The 20925-nt window shown below is 43.6% G+C and overlaps 1 protein-coding gene across 1 annotated transcript in view; it reads left to right on the top strand.

Moving 5' to 3' along the window:
* Positions 1–364: 364 nt before the first annotated feature.
* Positions 365–20925, top strand: part of CHCHD6 (coiled-coil-helix-coiled-coil-helix domain containing 6) — a gene marked incomplete at both ends in the record, with an annotated part of 72179 nt that continues 51618 nt past the window's right edge. The window contains 3 exons of the mRNA XM_010144470.1: positions 365–491; positions 1707–1776; positions 2983–3127. Coding sequence (XP_010142772.1) covers positions 365–491; positions 1707–1776; positions 2983–3127 — 342 coding nt within the window. The remainder of the gene's footprint in view (positions 492–1706; positions 1777–2982; positions 3128–20925) is intronic.

The following is a 20925-nucleotide window of genomic DNA, read 5'->3' as shown; positions in this document are numbered from 1 at the left end:
AAGGAGGGTGGATGGACGGACGGACTTACCACCCGCTTAGTTCCTCCCGTCTTTGGTAAATGGGTCCCTGCTCGAGGAGGTGGCTTGTTTAGCGGTGCTGTCCACCTTCGTTAGTATTTGTGAGTGATTAATTGTCATCGTCCATTGGGAGCCAGTAGACGGGGGTGTTTATCACTGACTGATGGGGTGGGGGGTCTTTTAGAATGTAAACTTGATGTTCAGGTGTTGACTCCCTGGGTTTGAAGGACTGTGGCACTGAAGCTAACTGGCCATGAGAACTAGCAGCTGGGGAGCTGCTGTAGTGCAATATACATATGTCACCAGTTAACTCGGTTAATTTGTTCTGGGGGTGTGTGTGTTTCAGCTCTCTGAAGATGTAGTGAACAGAATGAAACAATCTACTCAAAGGGACAACCAGAGATGGCCCCATTCATCTAATGGCACAGCTCCATCTTCACCAGCTGCAGAAGGGAAACCCAAATCTCCTACAGGTGCTGTCAGGCCCTGTGAGGTCTACTGACTGTTCTTACACACTTCTCAGTTTCACTGCCACTGGGAGTTACATAGTATGCCTGTATTTTTCAAGACTATCTCGTTGTGAGAGAGAAGCTCTTTGATTAGCCTGTAATATTTTAATGTGTGTAGATACTGGCATCACTGAATGCCTTGGATGTTATGGTACTTTCTTTCTGAAAGGCAGCTGTGTCATCGGACAGTTGGAGCAGTTGAAATGCTGTGGTTCTAGTTCTGTCCCTGTGGGACCTTAAATAGACAGCTTGTTTTTCTAGGTCCTTTCCTAAAGTCTTTGGTTTACCACCCTTCTCATAAACTTTAAGGAACTTGTATCACTCTGTGAATGATTCTAAGATTTCAGATGAACATGCAATAAGCAAGGCAGAATTTTAAATTTTTTTTATTATTATTTTTTATTTTTATTTTTTCGTTACTGGCAAGCTGCCTTGATGTCTCCTTTGCATGTACAGGGAGTATATTGTGGGCAGGTGGGGGAAATACTGCCCTTGTTCTTTGGAAATAAGCTCACGTGGAAGGGAAGACTACCTAAGCGCAGCTTGCCAAGTGAATGATGAGAACTCGGTTTCTGAACTTGTCTTTCTTTACAGGTCAGAGAACTGTTTGATTTCTCTTGGCTTTCGACTACACTTTGCTGATATGTTATCAGCATGGATTTGTTTAAGGCATCCAAACTAACACAAAGTTTGAGAACTAGGCCTTTGCTTTTAGAGACTTGTTTGCTGTTATCCTACATCTTTCCTGAAAATGGATTTAGCCTTATGGATGGCCTGAATTCCGTCAAAAAATTTAATCTCCACTTGTGGGATCCCTTGTAATTACAAGGAAAGCAGAAGGTCAAGGGGAAGACTTCATGGAACTAGAGGAAGGAAATGGACAGTAGGTCTGAAACCGTGCTTATGTTTCAGTATAAACCAGGGTTTGAGGCATTAACATCCTTATCTAGAAGTTTCTTTAGCGTGCCTTGGTGGAGATGATGCTGTCAGCGTCTCTTTGTTTCATGAATTCAAACTCCATCCATCAAACTTATATTTCTTGAGGCTTTTCAAGGTGTATGGTTTCTTTCTCTCGATGGGATAACACTCACATACGAAATCATCCTGAAATAATCTAAGATGTGATGAAGGACTCTGTCTTGTACTGTAGTTGTAACAGGCTTCTATTCTTTTTTGTAGGGATCCAGCCTCCAATGGCAGGTGGCTCTGGTCAGAAGTCTTCTGCTGCAGAACAGGAACTGTACAGGAGGTGAGGTGAAGTTCTTGAAAAAGACAATAATTTAGCTACATTTTACTTCAGTCCAAAACCAATGTCTGTATGTTTTAATGCCTGAGAATCCTGAAGCTATTTTCAATTAAGGGCCGTGGAACACGTGTTTTAGGGAAGCCAATAGACCAATATGGCATAAACTTGAGTACAGTTGCCTGTTTTGGGACAAACATCTAAGTGTTTGATGTTTTCCTTGAGGATTTTGGAATCCCAAATATGGTAATGGGTTTAATTCACTTTATAACTGAAATCATCCCTCTGAGTGTCTGATTCCATTCCTCCTCCTTTTCCTAGACTGGGCATAATACCTGTCAGCCAGTACTAGAGTGCTATGAATGTTTCACCCAAGGGTATTTTAATTTTTTAAGATAGAAATACTTTTAAAGGTGGGGATAAGGGTGAAAGGACAAAAACCTGCAGAAGAAAACCGTCCTCCTCTCAGAGGAACACAGCAGCCTCCTCCTAGTTTTAGGCATTGCAGAGTAGTAAGAACTTCAGTTCTGTGTAACTCAGTAACTTTCTGTAAAGATTGGTCTTTTCCTCTGCTTTCTGATGGTGTCTTTGCTGTGCTTATAGTCTGGGAACGATGAAAATCAGCCTCTGGGTGCATGGTGGTTTTTGAGTATTGCAACTGGCTGACCAAACACATTAAAACCCTGTTGCATCAATCACACTGTCCCTATGAAAGTCGGAGATGCAACCAAGGGAAGCCCCTGGAAAGCTGGTTCACTTTCTTGGGGACTGTGGAATCGAAATTGCTGGCAGTGCTGAGCTACTGAACTGCATCCCAAATACCTGATTTGGAAGGGAGAGGTGGGGGCTGAAATGCAGTGGGAAGGTGGGTAGGGAAGCTGAGAAAGGGAGGAGCATTTTGTGTGTGTGTGGCTCAAGTGTGGAACCAGAACCAGGCCTGGATGGGCTGAAAATGCAGCCTTGTGGATGATGCTGAATTGAAGGAGTGGTCACTGTGCCAGAGCTGTAACTCATGGAAGTTGCAGGTCACATTTAAAGTCTGCTGGACTTTTGAATTCCTGTTGATAGTGGCTGGGCTGCAAACAGATTGTGTCAGATAGGTTATGGATTTGTGTTTTGGCTGTAGGTGGGAATAGTCTCTGCTAAGCCAAGACCCTGTTGCTTGAAGTCTGCTGATCCCCTTCTCCCCCATTGCCTTTGGTGCTCACGCAGGTATGAGCAAGAGCAGGCACTGGTCCAAGAGGAGCTGCTGCGGCTGGCCAAAAGAGAGAGGGAAGCAGCCAGCGAGGCCTTGAATACTGCCCTCCAGCGGGAAAGGAGCAACGCTAACGAGGAGAGGCAGAGAGCAGCCCAGCTGGTGAGTAACAAACCCCCCCAGTATGTTTCTGTGCAGGACTGGCTAAAATATCTCTTTCTGGGGGCATTTGTTAAATGTTGCTTGTGTGGTGAACTTAGAAACTTTGATTTAGTTTGAAGCACTCGTCACCTCCTGATTCATCGCTTAACGCTTGGCTTACGGTGTAGCTGGCCAACTACACTTTGCAGCATGTCATGCAGTGACAGTAAGGCCAGACTTGCAGGGAAAGGCATAAGCGATGACTGTGCTGGGGACAGCTTTATCTGTGGCAGGTCTGCTGTTTGGGCAACAAACAGGGGGAGCTTGAAGCCATTGTACGGCAGGAACACTATGATATAGTTGCTGTTACAGAAACATGATGGGATGATGCACACAACTGGAGTGCTGCATTGGATGGCCGTAAACTGTTCAGGAGGGATAGGCCGGGAAGGAGAGGCAGTGGAGTAACCCTGTCTGTTAGGGAGTGTTTGGGTTGTCTGGAGCATAGTGATAGTGATGATAGGGTTGAGTGTTCACGGGTAAGAATCGCAGGAAGGCCAACAGGCAGTCTGTTATAGACCACCCAACCAGGATGAAGAGGTAGATGAAAGTAGAGGCTGGGAGAAGTCCCACAATCCCTACCACTTGTTCTCATGGGGGACTTCAACTTACCAGATGTCTGCTGGAAATACAATATAGCAGAGAGGAAACAGTCCAGGAGGTTCCTGGATTATGTGGAAGACAAATTCCTGGTGAGGGATGAGGGAGCCAACTAGGGAAGGCTCCCTGCTGGACCTGCTGTTTGTGAACAGAGAAAGGTTTGTTTGTGGATGATGTGAAGGGTCTAGAACAGCTGAAGGAACTGGGATTGTTTCACCTGTAGAGAAGGAGGCTCAGGGGAGACCTTATAAATCTCTACAACTACCTGAAAGGTCAGTCTGTTCTCCCAAGTAACGAGATAGAATGAGAGGAAACGGCCTCAAGTTGTGCCAGGGGAGTTTTAGGTTGGATAATAGGAAAAATTTCTTTACAGGAAGGGTTGTGAAGCATTAGAACAAGCTGCCCAGGGAAGTGGTGGAGTCATTGTCCCTGGAGATATTGAAAAAACATAGACATGGCTTAGTGGTGACCTGGCAGTACTGGGTTGATGGTTGGACTTGATCTTAAAGGTCTCTTCCAACCAAAGCAATCCTGTGATTCGGTGAAAACTGTCAAATACTATAGCATTTTGAAGAACGCTTAAGGTTGATGTTTAGGAACCAGGAAGCATAAACTGCTTTTGTACACACCACTGACTCCAAACCGATCTGTCCTTGCCCAGTAGGCAGGCTTATTTTTGCAGACTTCTTGCTGCAGCCGTTACTATCAGTCAGGCACCTTGGTGTAGCTGAGCTAACCTGCTGGGTTATTGTCAGACCAGTGCTGAGAAGAGCAGTGATGGAGACACAAGTACAGTGATGTGAGACTGCGTAGAGCAAAAGCTTGTATCACTACAGTAGATCGGGGTTGTCACTGGTGCTTAATAGTCGCATGATACAATTTTATATTGGTTTTTTTAAATACTGACATTACTATGGCAATTGTTTACTGCCTGTAAACAATGCAGAGTCTTACTGGAACTGCCACTTTTTCCTGACCTGCAGTGGTGTGGCGTGTTGGGGTGTGATGACGAGGTTGGGCATGTCATCAAGCTTGTTTGTTTGGATTGTGTTGTTGAAACTTTGAGAGAACTAGATTAAGAGTAGTTCTCCTTGTCTGGTACACACTGAAAGGATGGTTGAGGGAGAGGACAGACTAGAGTAATTATGGACTTTATTGTGTTTTTTCCATCCTGCTGATCTGTTGCATCTCTTTCACGGGCACCCCTTTGCCATGGGGAAGGAGCTTGTGTGCCCTTGTGAGGTTGAGAGCTGTGCTGGTGGTGGCAGGTGCCTCCGGTGGGGTCTCCCAGGCCAGACAGGTCTCAGCTGAAGGGTCAGACACAGTGTGTCCGCGGGCAGGATGGGCTCACTAGCCTTCGGGCAGCCATCCTAGGAGAAGGACAACTCTGACTCCAGACCCGGGCAGATGGAGCTCGTTTAGCCCTGTAAGGCTCATCCATCTCAGAGAAGGATGCTCTGACCAAACCTACGACCCGAGGACTTCGCTGTCACTGTCCAAGCTCACCAGGCCCTGGCAGATGAACTCAGGTGTAAAGGGTGGGGCCAGTTCCGTGCATGCTGGTGCCTCACCTAAAAAATCCACCGCGCAGGCCCAAAGGGTATAGTCATGTTTGCAAAGCCCTGTAGTGACAGGCGAGGGACGAAACAGCAGGTGAAAAGGTGCAAGACCTTCCGCTGTGCTTATTGCAGCCGGACTTGCCTGTCCCGCATTGGCCTTTTCAGCCATCAGTGCGCCTGCAGTGAGCGTGGGAAAAACCCTTCCCAAAGCTTTGTTTGCGAAGCCAAGCCGTGATGATGATGATCTGTTGCATGCACTTGATTTAAATGAAGAATCCTTCTGTGAGCATGTTTTCTCTGTGTGTTGAATGCTAACAGGCGTGGCTTACCCAGGCGTGTGACTTGACCGTGAAGCGTTTTGAGGTTATAGTATGTAGACATGTTGGGGGGCTGAATAAATGAAATTTATATAAGAATGGCCATAGTGGTTTGGGCAGAAGGTTCTTCTAGCTACTGCCTGTCTCTGAGAGTGATCTGTAGCAGCTGCTTACAGAGACTGTGAGAACAGAGCAGGTATAGAGCAGTATTTCCCACCTGTAAACGCTTGTAACTTCTGCTGTTCTGGGGCTTAGAGGCTTCTTCAGCAAGAGGTTGTATTTTCACCTTGGTGGTTAACAGTCAATGAAATTGTCTTCCATGGACTTGCTCGCCTGTGGTTTTGGACCCGTTTGTGCTTTTTGTCTCTGATAACGTGTGTGTGCGGTTGGACTGGTAGGCCTCTGAGATGGCTTTCCTGGATATAGCTTGTGAACGGCTGAGGACATGTCCTCTTGGGAGAGTGTAACCTAACCATGGGAAGCTGCATCATTGCTGAGCTTTAGAGTAGCGGCATCTGAGGCAGATGTCCCATGCAGAGGAACAGCAGTCATCTGGGTCAGCAGATGCGGGGTTAACTCACTTTCCACTAGAAAAAGAATATTTTCTTTATGAATGCAATTATTCGACTTCTGTAAAGGGCAGAGGGAGAAGCTACTGGGTTTATTGTCCAGTCTAAAGGTGTGGCCTGGCTCAGAAGTAGAGCCCTGCCCCCCTGCAGGGAGGTGCAGAGCAATCCTGGAGAAATGAGACTCGTTGAGTCAGGCAGTGTTTGTGCGGTGTAAAGAGGGCACCTCTAAAATGAGTTGGGAGCTGACTGCTAACATACCAAAGCTGTTCTATTATCTGAATTAGCTTTTAATCCTGCAATGTCACATACCCAGATATTGCATACTCGACGCGCTGCACAAATCTAATCAAGCTCTCCTTGTGTAACCCATAAAAGATAAATAGTGACCATGGAGTGTTAGCCCAGAGCGTGGTGCAAGAATGAGAAACTGTTAAATTTCATTGCTCTTTAACTCTCTCTCAATCAGTCATAAATTTAAGATCCTTAAAAATGGAATAGTCGAGCCTGTCCTTGCAAAGATGAGGTCAAAGCTATTGTCTGTTGGCTTCTAGGTGTCTTCCTAAGCACGAACTGGTTTTGTCAGTCTTTAGTAATTTTCTTTGAGCAGCACTTAATTTAGTAAAATTTGAAAATTACGCCACATACAATTAGGTTTATTTGTTTATTTTTTAATATTTGCAGTAAGATCTTGAGCTGCCCTGTGCCTTGAAGATATCAATAATTTGGTGATTAGTAGCCTTTTCTTGTACAGTTGTCTCCAGTAGTGCTGCAATATTCTCCTTTAACCTTACCACTTGTAGACCATAAATCCAAATATGATAGCTGTGTTTTGAAATTATTTCATTTGGATTGTGCTGAATGTCACTTGTCATTTAATCTGTTCTTCATGATTTTCGTTCACTGACTTTTATTGGCAGTATTGCTGTGAAGCCTTCCTCAGCCTTATATAGTGCACGTTCCTGAAGAGAGAGTGTACTAGAGTTAACCTTTGGGAGGGAACTTGTGTCACCTTCAGGGGCCAGTTACTTCATTTTTGGGAGAGGGTGCAGATGAAAATTTACTGTTGTTTTTTGTGGGTTTTGTGTTTTGCTTTTGTTGTGTGTGGTGGTTTTTTTTGTTTGTTTTCTTGAAGGGATGCACTGGTTACAAGAAGGATTTGGAGTGAAGTACCTGGATCCTGTTCACCATTTTTGTCTTGATATTTCTTTTTTTTTTAACGACTTTGAACAAGATACTTGGCTTCTAGATATCTTAGGTTTTGAGTAAAACTCCTTAAAGTTTTAGTTTAAGCAGCAAAACAGCTCTGTAAGTAGAACCTGCAGCATTAACTTCCCTCCTCGAGGGAGTACGGCTTCTGATTGACCAGGGGGGACTGGCTCCAGTTGGAAGTACTCTGCTAAGCTGCTGCAGAAGAACTCTCACCAATTTGTGTTGGAGATGAAGTGGTTGGTTTGTTTGTACAGCACGGCGGGATCAGGGTGCTGGCTGGAGTCTCTGAATAATTTAATGCTGTGGGTACTTAGAATGCAACGAGGATTATACGTACAGTACTTCACAGCAGGGCCTAGGGTGTTTAACTAATGCTTGTAGCATACCTCGAGTCTCGTGTGAAATATCCAGGTATCAATACAGCTATCTTAAAATCCTTTTTTATTTCTAGCATGAGGAACTTCCAAAGGTGTCATAGTCAAGTTATTTAATTACCTCACTGTGGTGTGAATAGTCTCACCTTTCTCCTGTACCAGGAGACTTTACTTTTTCATTTCCAATTAATAAAAACCTTTTCTCTAAACTTCTCAGTTCTTTTGGTTTTCTTTTTTTCTCCTTGCCAACAAAAGAAACTTTGCAAGCAGAGCTGCTCTTTTTTCTTCCTGCTTGTGTAATCTCCTAAGGCTGAGCAGCATGTGCAGCATATGCATCATGAGCCTCTTGGAGCCAGTGACTCCCTGCCTGATGTTTTTTGCTGAAACCTTTGAGACAAATCAATGTGGAATGGGGATGGAGAAAAGCAGAAGCTGGGGGGGAGAATAAACGTGATTAAGCAAAGACATCTCATTACTGCTCTAGAAAGGAAGGATTATAACTTATAAAATAGGAGGATCTCATTTAGGGGCCATGTGTGCCTGTGTTATCAGGACAGAGGGAGAGCAAATAGAATAAATGAAATTAATACTTTGAAAAGAAGCATTACCCGGATTTGAGAATTGAACTAATATGATTTGTGCAAAGCCCTGAAGTTCTTATCTCCCCATTTAATACCCCAGGATAATGGCTTTGTCAGAGTTATTGACCAAAAGTCGTCGTCTTCCTTCCCACTTTGAAAGAATGAATTCAGAAATGGGGTGATGGTAAGACAAACTTTGCACCATGACTAGTTTTTCCAGACAAGACTGACGGGCGTTGGTTGCTGTTTGAAAACAGGCTGGGCACAGAATTCCTGAGTTGCCAGGGAAGTGTTTCTCCAGATGTCAGTGATGGACAGCTTACTGTTCCCGGTGTTCCTGGTCGTGCTCTGCTCACTGGCTTGCTGGGTGGCAGCCTTTGCTTGCTGGTGGCTCCAGCGTTGCACTGGTGTGATTGATTAGTGTGGCCTGCAATATAAGCATGGGAGGAAATACTGACAAGGATTGTGGTCTGTCTCTGGTTGCTCCAGTGGCTGATTATAATTGGTCATAGGCTGTTGGATTCTTTCAGATGCTTTCTTGCTCAGAAATAATCTCTTTGCTATTGTGAGCCTCGTCTCCTCTGTTGATTTGGGAGAGAAGAGCTGAAGGAAGAATGCGTGACTGGGAATGCCTTTGATCAGGTTTTGATACCGGTGTGTTATCATGCGAATATGGGATTCTGAACTCTGAGCTTTGCCCGTAGCGTGCTTCGGACACTTCCACCCTTGGTTTAGTGTATATTGGTGTGTGGACATTTTAGCTGCTGTGTTTTCTTTTCCATTTCAGTGAGTATGGAGGTAAAATTGCCTGAAATTGCTGAGAGCAGTATAAAGAGCCCATTCATAGATTGATGCAATGGAGGAGAATTTTGGGGAAGTGATCAGGTTGGAGTAGTGTGTTCTTTATGGCCCTGTAGAGATGGGAGAATGATCCAGTTGGCCCATTCATAGAGGTTTTTTTTTGATTTCTGGTCATTGATGAAGTGTCAAGCCAGTCTTCATAGATTGATGCAATGGAGGAGAATTTTGGTGGTAGTAGGGAAGTGATCAGGTTGGAGTAGTGTGTTCTTTATGGCCCTGTAGAGATGGGAGAATGATCCAGTTGGCCCATTCATAGAGGTTTTTTTTTGATTTCTGGTCATTGATGAAGTGTCAAGCCAGTCTTGCTTTTTTTGCTGTGAATTGCCGATTGTTGTTAGGCAGTATCAGCTGTAGCTGCAGCTGAGCTGGTGCTGAAGAAGGTCTCAGAAATGCTGCTGAACATGATTTAGTTTTGTTAAGGCTTTCATTTACTTTGCAGTAAGCTGGGGATCAGCTTCATCCTGGCTGATTAACCATAGGTAAGCATCTCTAGATTAGATTGGGCTCTTATTCTGTGTAATCTCCTATCATTGTGACAAGCTGGAGTGACTGGCTGGGGTCCAGTAGTAGCATGGTGCTTGTTGAAACTGTGACAGTGTGAGGCCGGCCATTGGTGAAGTGACTGTCAGGCCTCCATTATGAAAACTTGTTTTTTTCCTTCCTGTTTATTTGAATTGATGTAATGAAAGGTATTGTCTCCGTGAGCTTTCCATTTTGGTTTGGGTACTGCTCCCATCAGGGCCCGTTCTGTTGGTCCTGTTTGCTCTGCAGCTAAACGTAGCACGCTGAGCTAAAAATCCTTCTCTTTCTAAAGCTGCAAGCCTGCCTGTAGGAAATAGGATGGTTCTGGGAGGAGACACTGCTAACACAAAACCTGGGTTTTAGTGTTCAGTGGCTTTTTAATTTCTGTAAATATTTCTTCATGGCAGTTTTTTTGTGGGTGAAGCAGAAAACATTGATTTAAAACAGAAAATGTGGAGGCTTGTTTTAAATAGTAGTGCCAAGTGAGGAAAAAGCCCGTTCGGTTATTCTCCTCCAAGTTTGATTGTCATTGATGTTACAGCAATTAGTGAACACAGGTAGGTACTTGTTACTAAAAGGATGACACTGTCCTTTTCAGACTGATGTTTCTGTTTTCAGACAATGGCGGGTGCATTTAGTGACTAGAGCCCTCATTCCCACGCGCAGTGTGGAGGCAGTCCCTGCGGAGCAGCGCTGGGTCTGCGGGCTGGCTATCTGCAGAGCATTCCCATACCCACCGTCGGCGCGAGAGAAACCAGCCAGGGAGCTCTGACTAGGTTAGCAGGAGCGGCCTTAGCTCTGGCTGGAAGTTGCAGCGCAGTTGATTTTGATTGCTTTCACTAATTGAATAAAACTGCCTTTTATAAATGTGTTGATACAAATGAAACGTGGGGTTTGGCTTGAGCCTTAAAGATTTATTACAAAATGTTGCAAGCTAGTGATAGGGGGTTTAAGTAGCTTGGCTGAGTTGCTTCAGACCTTGTTCCTTCTGTCCCTCTCGTTCTTGCTGTCTGAGCTAAGAGATAGTTCTCTAGACTTTTCTTTGAAGAAAATGTATTAATATGTGGAGTCTTTAAAGTTAGTTATCTGTTACTCTGTGGTCTCTGAGAGCATCGCTCCTTTCCCCCCAGAGCTGGGTTCCTCTTTGGCTGCTACCTTCTGCTATAGAAGTGGGCGCATTTCTGCAGGGAAGGAATTGCTACTTTTTATGAAAATAGATCCCTATGGAAAGTGATTTTGCCCTGTTAAACAGTGGACTTTGGGGAGGTTTGCATTAAATTTAAGCTTGGCGTGGTAAGCATGTACATGCCTATATGAGCTAATGAATTCCAGTCTCTGTAACATCAGTGAGGTCTAAATTTAACGAAAGCAATTTTGGAGCATGTGTACTATAACAAACCCAGAAAATAAAACCAAAACCAAACCAAAAGAAAACCTTCTCCTTCTCCATCTTCTCTTGAGGGAATGCAAAGCTGTTATCTGGCTCAGGGTAAGACGCTGCGTACGTACTCCTTATTTTCCCTGCTGCTGCTACGATTTGCCAGGCATTTACAGCATTTTTTTAACAACTTCCAATTTCTGCAGCCAGTCTTTTATCTCCTGACTGAAGGTTAATTTGTGTTTGGAAAGTTTTTGCAGATTTCAGCAGCTGATGATTGTTTAAGCTTCTCATTTTTCTAGTCTCTTGGGCTAAGGGACCTTATCACAAGGTTGGCCTCTTTTAAAGTCCTACTGCTGCAACAAATTGAAGTTGTCTGTGGTGCTGCCTGCCTTTTCTGTCTTGTCTTCAATTCTCCTAAGTCATATCTCACACTTTTTTTCTTTTGTCTATCGAGTTCATATGCTCCACAGAAACTTCTTCCAGGTTCATTTGTTCTAACTTATGGTTACTGCAAAGCCATTTCATCGTTTAAGAGGCAAAACATAGTATTAGCCTTCCCCCCCCACCCCCCCGATCTGTAACTACAAAAGATTCAATTAATGAAGAAATAAGAGAATAATATGTTGATACTTTTCCTTGAGTGGTCCACCAAAGCTAGTACTGCATCGGGTATTTTTCTTACTGCCAGACTGCTGTGAAGTAGTAGAATTCTGCTCTGATTTCTGCAGTAAATTTTGCAATGGAGATTTGGTAATTGTGGTGCTTCAGAAGGTTTTTCTTTCTGTGAGCCAGTGTTAGTCAAATGTGGTATGGTTTGTGGTATGAGGTTGTCATAGGTATAAAGGCTGAGAGTGTTTTAAGAATGTAGTTCCCACTAGCTTGGTTAAACTTTATTTTTGGATTTTGTTTTTGCTTCTCTGTGTTTTGAGTCTTTGGAACATTACATAAATCTACCTTAGTATTTGGTGATAGCTTTCCAGTGTTCGTTGTATTCTGTCTAAAAAATGACAGTGTTTTGACTCTTGAATCAATGATCCCTGATGACTGAAAATTTTCATGTTGTTTTTGATTGCAAAGTGTTACTTAAAGAGAGCAAGATTATGAATGTACAGGGCTACAGAATAAGTTTGGAGTGGAACGCTTTGCTCTTGCTCTCCTAGAGGATGGGATGTGAGGTAGGTGACTGGGTGTTATTTCTGTCATATTCCCTAACTGCCACGAAAACTGGCTTTGGTGCCTCTGCCACCTTTTGTTGCAACCTTAGCATGTGTGTCTTGATGTGATCCTTATTGACAGCAGAGGGGTAGTGAAGAAGATACCCAAGATAGCTTAAAATAGCTGTTTTAATAAGATAAACTAGAAAGAGGACTGCAGATAGCAAGTAAATCTTACGTCCCTTCCGAAGCCGGGAGCCCTGCTTTCATGCAGCGTTGGACAGGCACTGGATGGATTTTCCCATGGCGTGCTGTGCAGATGGATAGGATCCTTCTTTTTCATCATTTAAGCAATTATATTTTCCATTCATAAAGGTTGTTCTCATGAGAGCATCATGCTGCCCTTTTAGATAAAGGCAAGGTCCCACAGGGGCCAGTACCAAGGGGCAGCTGCCTGCAGGCTCCTCTGTCACGCTGCTGAGGAATCTGTGCAGCACGAGACAGGCTGTGTCTGCGTGTGCAGCGCAGCGTGGGTTTGTGCCTGCTCAGGGAAGCTGTTCTGTGGATCACCACCTCCTCAGCGCACAGTGCTCGCCCAGTCAGGTTCACTGCATTCCACCCCTTCGTCCACTCGCAGTTTGCCTTTCTCAGAGACAGGTAAGTTACTAAGTTATTACGATTATATTAATGAGCTGTCCAGCTAATGGAGAGTTTCCTGGTGGGCTGGGGTGTTATCTGTGTGGTAACACCCGCCAGTGCACAGCACGGGGTAGCCAGCGGTTCCCGTGTAGCAGCTGCTCGTGGTAGCATATGTCTCAAAGCCCAAGTGCCAGGCCCAACAGAGCAGATGTGCCTGTTCAAGATCACATTTCCTCAAACACAGTGTCTTCCACAAGTCTCCCAATACAAAGCTTTGTTGGATTGTACTAGGAGAGAGTAGAAGTACTAGAAGAGTACAAGAAATCAAAATAAGCACTGATGTTATTTCTTTATTTCTCGTTTTAAAGAAGAGTTAAGGCAAGCTGATAGGAAGAGTAAATGTCACTGAGGCTTTTCCTGGTTTACGTCCTCTGCTACGGTTGGGCATCCTCAAACCTGCTTCTATTTGCTGACAAAGTTTATTTTCATTCTTGTTTGCCTCTCTCTCCCTCTTTCTTTCTCTCTGTCTTTTTACTTTCCCAAAGTTGCAGGATGGTTTGCTGCTGCCACCTCTCCTCATTGGTGGTCTTATCAGGCACGTGTGCAGTGGGTGAGATTGCAAACGCTCCTGTTCTCCAGGATTCTAAGCATCAGACAATGTTTTACGCGGTGTCCCATTCTCTAGCTGGCTGGTTGGACATGATGTTGGTACCTTATCTTCACGCTGACACACACTGGACATTAATAGAAATACATTGCTGAGGCACATGTATGGAATTTCAAGCAGCCTTTCTAGCTATGCTTTAGATAGTCTATTGTGTGCTTAACCTCTTGGAAGAGGTTTTGATGAGAAACGCGTAATGTTAACTCTTGGGCAGCTGGGTAGACTCTTAGAGCTTCTTATTACAGTCAGCATAATATCTTTCTAACTGCATGGCTGCTTATGTATTCTGGAATTTCAGCAGTTCTAAACCTAGCTTTCCATGAGCGATATTCCTCCTTCCTAATGCAAAATTTTAGGGAGGAAATAGCTATGTGTGTTGCACATGGGGAGGAGGTGGGAGATAGGTGCTGCAGAGGGAAGTAAGCTGCCAGCACTTTTGTTTAGCTTTGTCTAAAGGCTGTCCCTGTATTATTTTTGGCTCTGTGATTGCCTTACATCAACTAAAATGACCTGGATGCAGCTGCTGCTACTTGCCAGGAATTCCTTCTGCTTTTGGAGCACATCAGAATTTTTATCGTTTCCTTTGTACTATATATGTATACTTGCTCTGCTTGTTTATGACCATCTGCAATTATCTGTATTATTTATGAGTGCTGAGTAAAACATGATGGGAAGGAGCTTCTTAAAAGGGACTGTACTAAGGGAGAGGAAATGAGCTGATGACTTTGCGTTTTAGACAATGGAAATAGAACACCTGTGAGCTTATGAGGGAGGGAAGGAATTAGAGTTCGCTGGCTTTCTTTTTCCTGTCTATGTGTTACGTTGGGGGTTTAGAGCCTTTTTAACCTTGAAGGCTTTGTGATAATGGGCAAACTTGAAGGATGATGCAGGAGAAGTTGAAAGTAGAAACTGGTCAAACGGACAGATAGAGCAGGGCTATGTATAATTACTGTCCAAAAGAAAAAAATCTCCATAGTTTAATATCTACTTAAATAGTACAGCGGACTAAGGGTACATTTGTTAAATAACCAGTGCTCTGCCAATTAGGACTGAGGACTTGCCATGTGCATTCACTGGATCTTAAGCCTGATGCTTTTGCCGTGGAACAGGTGGTTCGCTATCTAGCAGATGACTTCAAGTCCCTTTCTTTTTCTAAACACATAGGCTCATTTCTCTTTTCTCCCCTTTTCCTTTCTTTCCAGCCTCTGAGCAGAATGGATTTGTTCCTCAGTGTTCATCTTGCTATAGCTGTAATTGGCACTGTCAAGCTGAAACCGTGACTCCCCCCTGTAGCTTCTGAACTTCAGATTCGCAAATGGTTCCTTACAAAAGCCTCTCTCTTCCAAGCTGAGGACCTGAGCAATCAGTCATTTTTGTATTTTTGTATGATACGCTCTTCTAGTTTAACAGCTAAATATGGAAAAGGGTGGATTGGAAATAGGGTATGTTTAAAAAAAAACAAACCAAACGACCAAAACAACAAACCACCACAAAACAAATCAGCACCCCAAAAAACCCAAACCAAACCAAACTCCCCAACAACGACTTATGTCAGCTGCAAATAAACTTGCCCGTTTCCTAAATCCTCTTCCCTAATTTTTTAGGGTAAAAGAATTTTTTTAAAGTGCAAAACTTGAAAAACCATGAGAGCTTTAAACTGCAAAGCCAGCTACAAATTTAAAGATAATGAATGTCAGTCCAGCCGATAGTTTTCTATCATTTAAAAAGCAGCGCCTTCCCCCCCCTGCAGCTGGGTGCCTTTTCCTGTTCAAGGCTCAGCATGTTGCAGGGTAATTTTTCTAAGCTTTGTGCTGCTGAAGGTTATCATAGAGCTCTGTTAAAAAATTATTTGCCTGTGATTTCTCGTTATATAGTGACCTGCAGAAAGAGGTGGTTCTCTGGTCAAGTGGGAATTTGACACTGTTCATTTACTGGTAACAGAAGTGGGATGCATCAGCACCTTTCCCCATCTGATGGCTGTTCAGAAGCTGCATTCAGAAGCCAGCTCTCGGGTCACTCTGTCCTTGTTCCAGATTGTGGTGAAGGTCTAAATGCAATCTTAAAGCTGTTGCCAGCCACTTACATTTTCTTTTCCTTAGAACGGTTTAGAAGTAGTTCATCAGATTTTATGCATCTGGGGTAAAAAAATTAGAGTTTTCATTTGATCTATTTAGATTAATTGTGAACTAGGTAGAGTATCATTTTGTGTCCAAATTAAGTGGAGAACATTAGCCATGCTCCTGCTCTCCAAAAATGTCATTCTGCCATAGCAGGCTTATTTTCTAAGGTTAATAAGAATGTTTTAAGGCACCTGGAGGGAAAGGAGCTCTAATGGTCTTAGCTGCCATTCTCCTCTGTGTGGATGGAGCTAGAGTGGTTGATAAATACTTTGCTGCCTCAGGCCTTGCAAATGCAGGCTGCTCCCTTAGGAAAGACAGTAGTTCAAGGGGTACCGTGGGTGTTCTTCAGATGGGATTGAAGAGGGTAGACAGAAGAGATTTCTTCCAGCCTAGTCACGCTAACATGAATTTTAACCCCTCTTAATTTCAGTGTTTTGCTGAAAGTATCTCGGAAATAGGATTTTCTTACTACATGCGCATGCAAGAACAGGCAAAGATTTGCCTTGTTGTTTGCACACGCATTTAGAAGTTACATCTACTTTCTGCACAAGAAATATGTCTTACTGGACATTCTTCAGCTGCAGTAGGAATTCACATCTTTGTAGGAAGGAATAGTAAACGTCCATCCAATTAGACTGAGTTCATGCTGTTGCTCCTTGGCCAGCAGATGTTGCTGTTGAGCTTGGTTAGGCTTCACCGTGCAGCTCAGCGAGTCATTTGCCTATTTTAAGACATGTGATGCAGTCTGATTTGGAGCTGAGTTTCCTGCTTGATAATTCTTGTCATCTGCTGGTAGGTCAATATACTGTCCAGAGACTTAAGGTACATCTTATGCACGCTTGTGTGTAAATAAATAAATTATATTAGAACATCTTTTTTGACCTGTGCATTGTTTTTCATTTTCACTTCATTACTGACTCTGAATTCTTATGAAACTTTCCACTTGCATGTGCAAAGTAGTTTGGATTTGCTTAATCTTTAAACTGTTTTTGAGGGAGGGAGTTTGGTTTTTCAAGTGAGCCTTTAAAATGGGATGATGCAAATGGAGTCTAGTAAACAATCTGTGAACAGAATATCCACGTTAATACTCCTTTGAATTTAGGATCTGGGGAAAATCTATTACTTGTCTCATACAAAATCTGGGAGATTAAATATGTATCTTATTGTGGGCAAATCCACTGTTCAGCCCGGTGGCTGTTCCCTGTATTGACCTTGCAGACTCTGTGCTCTGCTCCTCGGTTCTTTGGGCTGCGATTCTAGCTGTAATAGTCTTACTTCGGAACGAAAGATTTTTAATGTCGTCTCGGTTGCATGACAGTGATGATGCCTTCGCTGAGTTCTTACTTTTTTCCTGCGGTGTCAAGAGCACTTTCAAAGCAGCAGTGAGTGTCTCCTGAAGGTGGCAGTGAAGGGACACCCGTGAAGACTCCTTTCCAGGGGTGGACCGGGAACTGCTGAGCCCTCAAATTGTTTGCATACCAATGAAATGTATCAAAAGTTTTTGTTGATTTGTTTTCGTTCTGACTTTAGCTTCTCCGGGAGTTACCATAATATTTTTCAGGATGGGTTTACTCTGAGTTTAAGTTCTTTGTTTTCTATAGAAATACATCATCTGGAGTTGAGGCCACTATGTACTGACATAATTTACAAACTGGAGATGTACGTTGAATCAGCCTGCTTCTGTCTTTCATTTTCTCACCATGCTTCCTGGGGTTGCTTTCGTCCTTAAATGCCTGGATCTAGCAGCTGGTGACGTTGCTGTGTATTCGGGCTGCAGAGGGGAGGACAAGGCTGTTGTGAAGACAGCGCAGGCTTCCACACAGGTGATGTGGTATGTTGTCAGGCACCTCAGATTTCTCTTTGGTCTTCAGCTCTCTAGTTGGTTTCTGGTAGAACTCCTTGGAGGGGTGGATAACTGCTGCTGAGAGCACAGCTGGTTTTGGAAGTTGTGGGAGGAGAGTGGTGGATGCTGTCCTAATGACACCTCTTTCTTGCTATCAAAAGGGATGTTGCTGCCTCCATTCCTCAGATCCTCTTTAAGATTCACAGTTTACAACTACATCCTACCCTTCTAATCAGACACTACCTACAAAACCCGGTCTATAAAAATTGACTGTATGTGCTTTTGAAAAGGCAGTATGTCAGGTCAGTCTTCACTAGTACTGAAAGTTTCTGACCGATTTGAGGGATTTGGAGTTTAAAACATAGAGATGATTGTGCTGGCCGTGGATGACGTGAATTATTGCTTTGAGGACAGAATCTTCTCCTGAGGGAGAAGTTGGTCATTGGCTGGAATCCCTGCAGATATTTAGGGAGGAGATTTGTATCTTTTCATCTGTTTTCAAGAAGGAGAAACAAGAGTTATAAAAACCACTTAAAGGTTCAGTTAAGATTTATTCTGGCTGCATAACTGCCTCTTATAATAACTTTAATATGCATCATCCTGAAACTCCTAATTGGCCCTGGTGTTGGCAGGGCTTTCAGACCCAGCAAAATCTCCGATGTTCAGCATCTTTTAGGAAGGAATGTAGCCAGAGAAGCACAAAAGATGAAATGGCTGCCTGATAAATTCTGACTGACCTTGAAAGTCCTTGTTTTAACAAGCAGGAGGATGCTGTTGAGAGACATCTAGATGAGAGCAGTGGTGGGAGGTGTGTAGGTGTGCAATTGTGGAGGCAAGAGGAGAGAATGGGGGAAGGCCTCGTGGGCTTGTTGGGAGGAGGTGGTTTAGTTTTGGGCCATGTTTTGGCCACCTCCTTATCCTGTTGTTTCTGCTGTTAGTTGGAGTCTTGTCGGTACTGAGAGTGATTAAAAATAGAGGGTTTTTTTCTGACGGGTGTTTGTGAGGGTGGGCTGTGGAAGATCTGTGGGTTGAATTAATCCATTTCGTCAGAGCTGATGTCCTTATTTAGGAAATGATCCCAGTCAGTTGTTCCTCTCTACTTAGTGACTGGCTGGTCCCTGTGTAGGTGCTAATCAGATGGATCAGAGCCTGAATGACCAGGGAGGATGGAATTGTTGTCTTCTCCTCTGCTCCGCACATCTGTGCCTGGGTGGGAGGTGGAAGCCTGAATGATGGAGGACTGTCATTCTCACTCTCCTGGGCTGTCAGTTGGGCACCTTTTGCAGACCCTAAATTCCCTTTAAAACAAAACATTTGGCTGAGTTTATTTCATTCCATTAAGTAATTTCATTGCTAACACCCAATTATCTACAGGAGTGACACTCGTCTATGCTTTAATTATCGCAAAGCTGCACAATTCCCCCTCCCCCGTGCCTGGAAGTTGTCACTTGCGCAGGGTGGTTTTGCAGAGATAAGTGTGTAATACATGGCAGCGCTTTGGGTCGCACAATACTCAGGCAGTTACTGATTGCTAAATGTAGGCAATAGAAGAGGCAAGGATTTTGGTCTCAGTCTTCTATTAGTGGTTCTTATCCATGTGGAGTGAGAGACGTTGGGAAGGAAAAAGCTTATCACAACTTCATAATACAAGCTTGAAGATGAAGATGTGCGCAAGTGCTGATCGGAGGCATTAAGCTTACAGGTGTTAGAAGAATTTGGAAGCACAAGTATTTGTTTTTCCTCTGAAGCGTGAGAAATAAAGCATCCGTGATGCTGGGCAGCAGCCCAAGATCCCTGATTGTGTTTGAGAAAGATTCTGTATTTCTCTCTTCCTTCCCTCCTCCCCCCTCCCCCTTTTCTTTTCTCCCTGCCCCCCCACTTTGTTACTGACTCTGGTTTTGGTAAATACCCTCTACAAGTGCAGAAGAGCCAGTAAAATTCTTTGATCCAGCCAGTCGTTATGAGGAAATACAACTGAGCTGCAGGCTACTTACTTCTGATTTGGAGTGAAATACCTGCTGTTACGTAACATAGCTCTCTCTTGTTTGTTAAGGAGTGGTTTTGTTAATAGAGGGCAAGATCAGTCCTACCCGAACTGAGGGCATGTGGGCAACGTGATTCCTGTGTCGTTGGAAGGTAAAGGTCTGTTTGGGAAGAAAATGTTCTTTAAGAGATTTCTAAAAACTTGCAAAACCTGAATGAGGAAAAAGCTGGAGGGGCTCATAATCGCACTTGTCTGGTTTCACAGAGGTAACAGAAGTGGGTTTGTAGACACCTCTTTTAACTGGCATGATGCAGTGAGGTTTGTGGCTGAAGAACGCCTGGAGCACGTGTCAAAAAGATAGCAAATCTTGAGAGGGACCTGATAGAAATGAGGACAGTATGAGGAAGCAAAGCCTGTTTATTATCTTATAATAGATGGAAATGAGGCCATTTATTGGTGTCGTCTGCTGGTGGAGACGTTCTGCCAACTACCTTTGTTTGGAATTCTGACCAAGGCGTGCAATACGTAATTGTGTTCCAGCTTCCATCCTGACTTAATTCTTAGGATCGAAATTACTCTCTTCCACATACAAAAGCATGTAATTCCTTTCCTGTATTGTTAGGATGAAGGCAATTTCTGGTTGCTGGCTGGCAGGAATGAGGCGGGGAGGACTGTGCAGCTTGTGTTACAACACGTATCCTCAGTCCCTACATATCTGCTGTGCTTGGCTGGCAGTAGTGACACCTGTTTGAGCAAGATTTCTTTGGCCTAGAAGTATGTTGTATATTTTCTTTGGTCCTGGGACATGGTCTTAAGCATGTCATAGAAGACCTCACAGCTTGCTGAGCTCTAAATCTTTCCATCAATCTCATACTTATTTTCTGTGGTATTTATCACCGTTGTGTTTTATGTACTTTCCAGGTAAGTAGATTGGCATAATATGGTGGCCAGTTTGATGGCTCGCTTCCTCCTGGGAGAGGATGTTATATTAGGAATTGTGCTTCCTACGGGAGATCATATAGATCAGTGTTTAGTCTCAGAACTTTCTTTCTGAGAACCTGAACGCCATCGACAAATTTCCAAATGTCTCTTCTCTAACTACTATTTGTTGAAATAACTTTCACATCTGGAAATGGATGCTCACATACAAAGAGATTAAAGTGGCAGAACTAATAACCAGAACAATTGTTTGGGTTTTTGGTTTTGTTTAAAGCATGCTTGAAAACCTTCCCGTAAGAGCGCCACAGTAAACACTGCTTTGGCGGCTTATTTGACTCATTGTGTAAAAACCACTTGCCAGGTTTGAAGTTTTCATGAGCCTACGTTAGTCACTTCTCTGGGGCTGTACTCTCATCTTTGTAACATACTTTCCAAGCAGGAAT

The sequence above is a fragment of the Buceros rhinoceros genome, unplaced genomic scaffold, assembly GCF_000710305.1.
Source record: "Buceros rhinoceros silvestris isolate BGI_N320 unplaced genomic scaffold, ASM71030v1 scaffold5651, whole genome shotgun sequence".
Taxonomy (NCBI): Eukaryota; Metazoa; Chordata; class Aves; order Bucerotiformes; family Bucerotidae; genus Buceros; species Buceros rhinoceros.
This window is presented reverse-complemented; position numbering and strand designations above follow the sequence as displayed.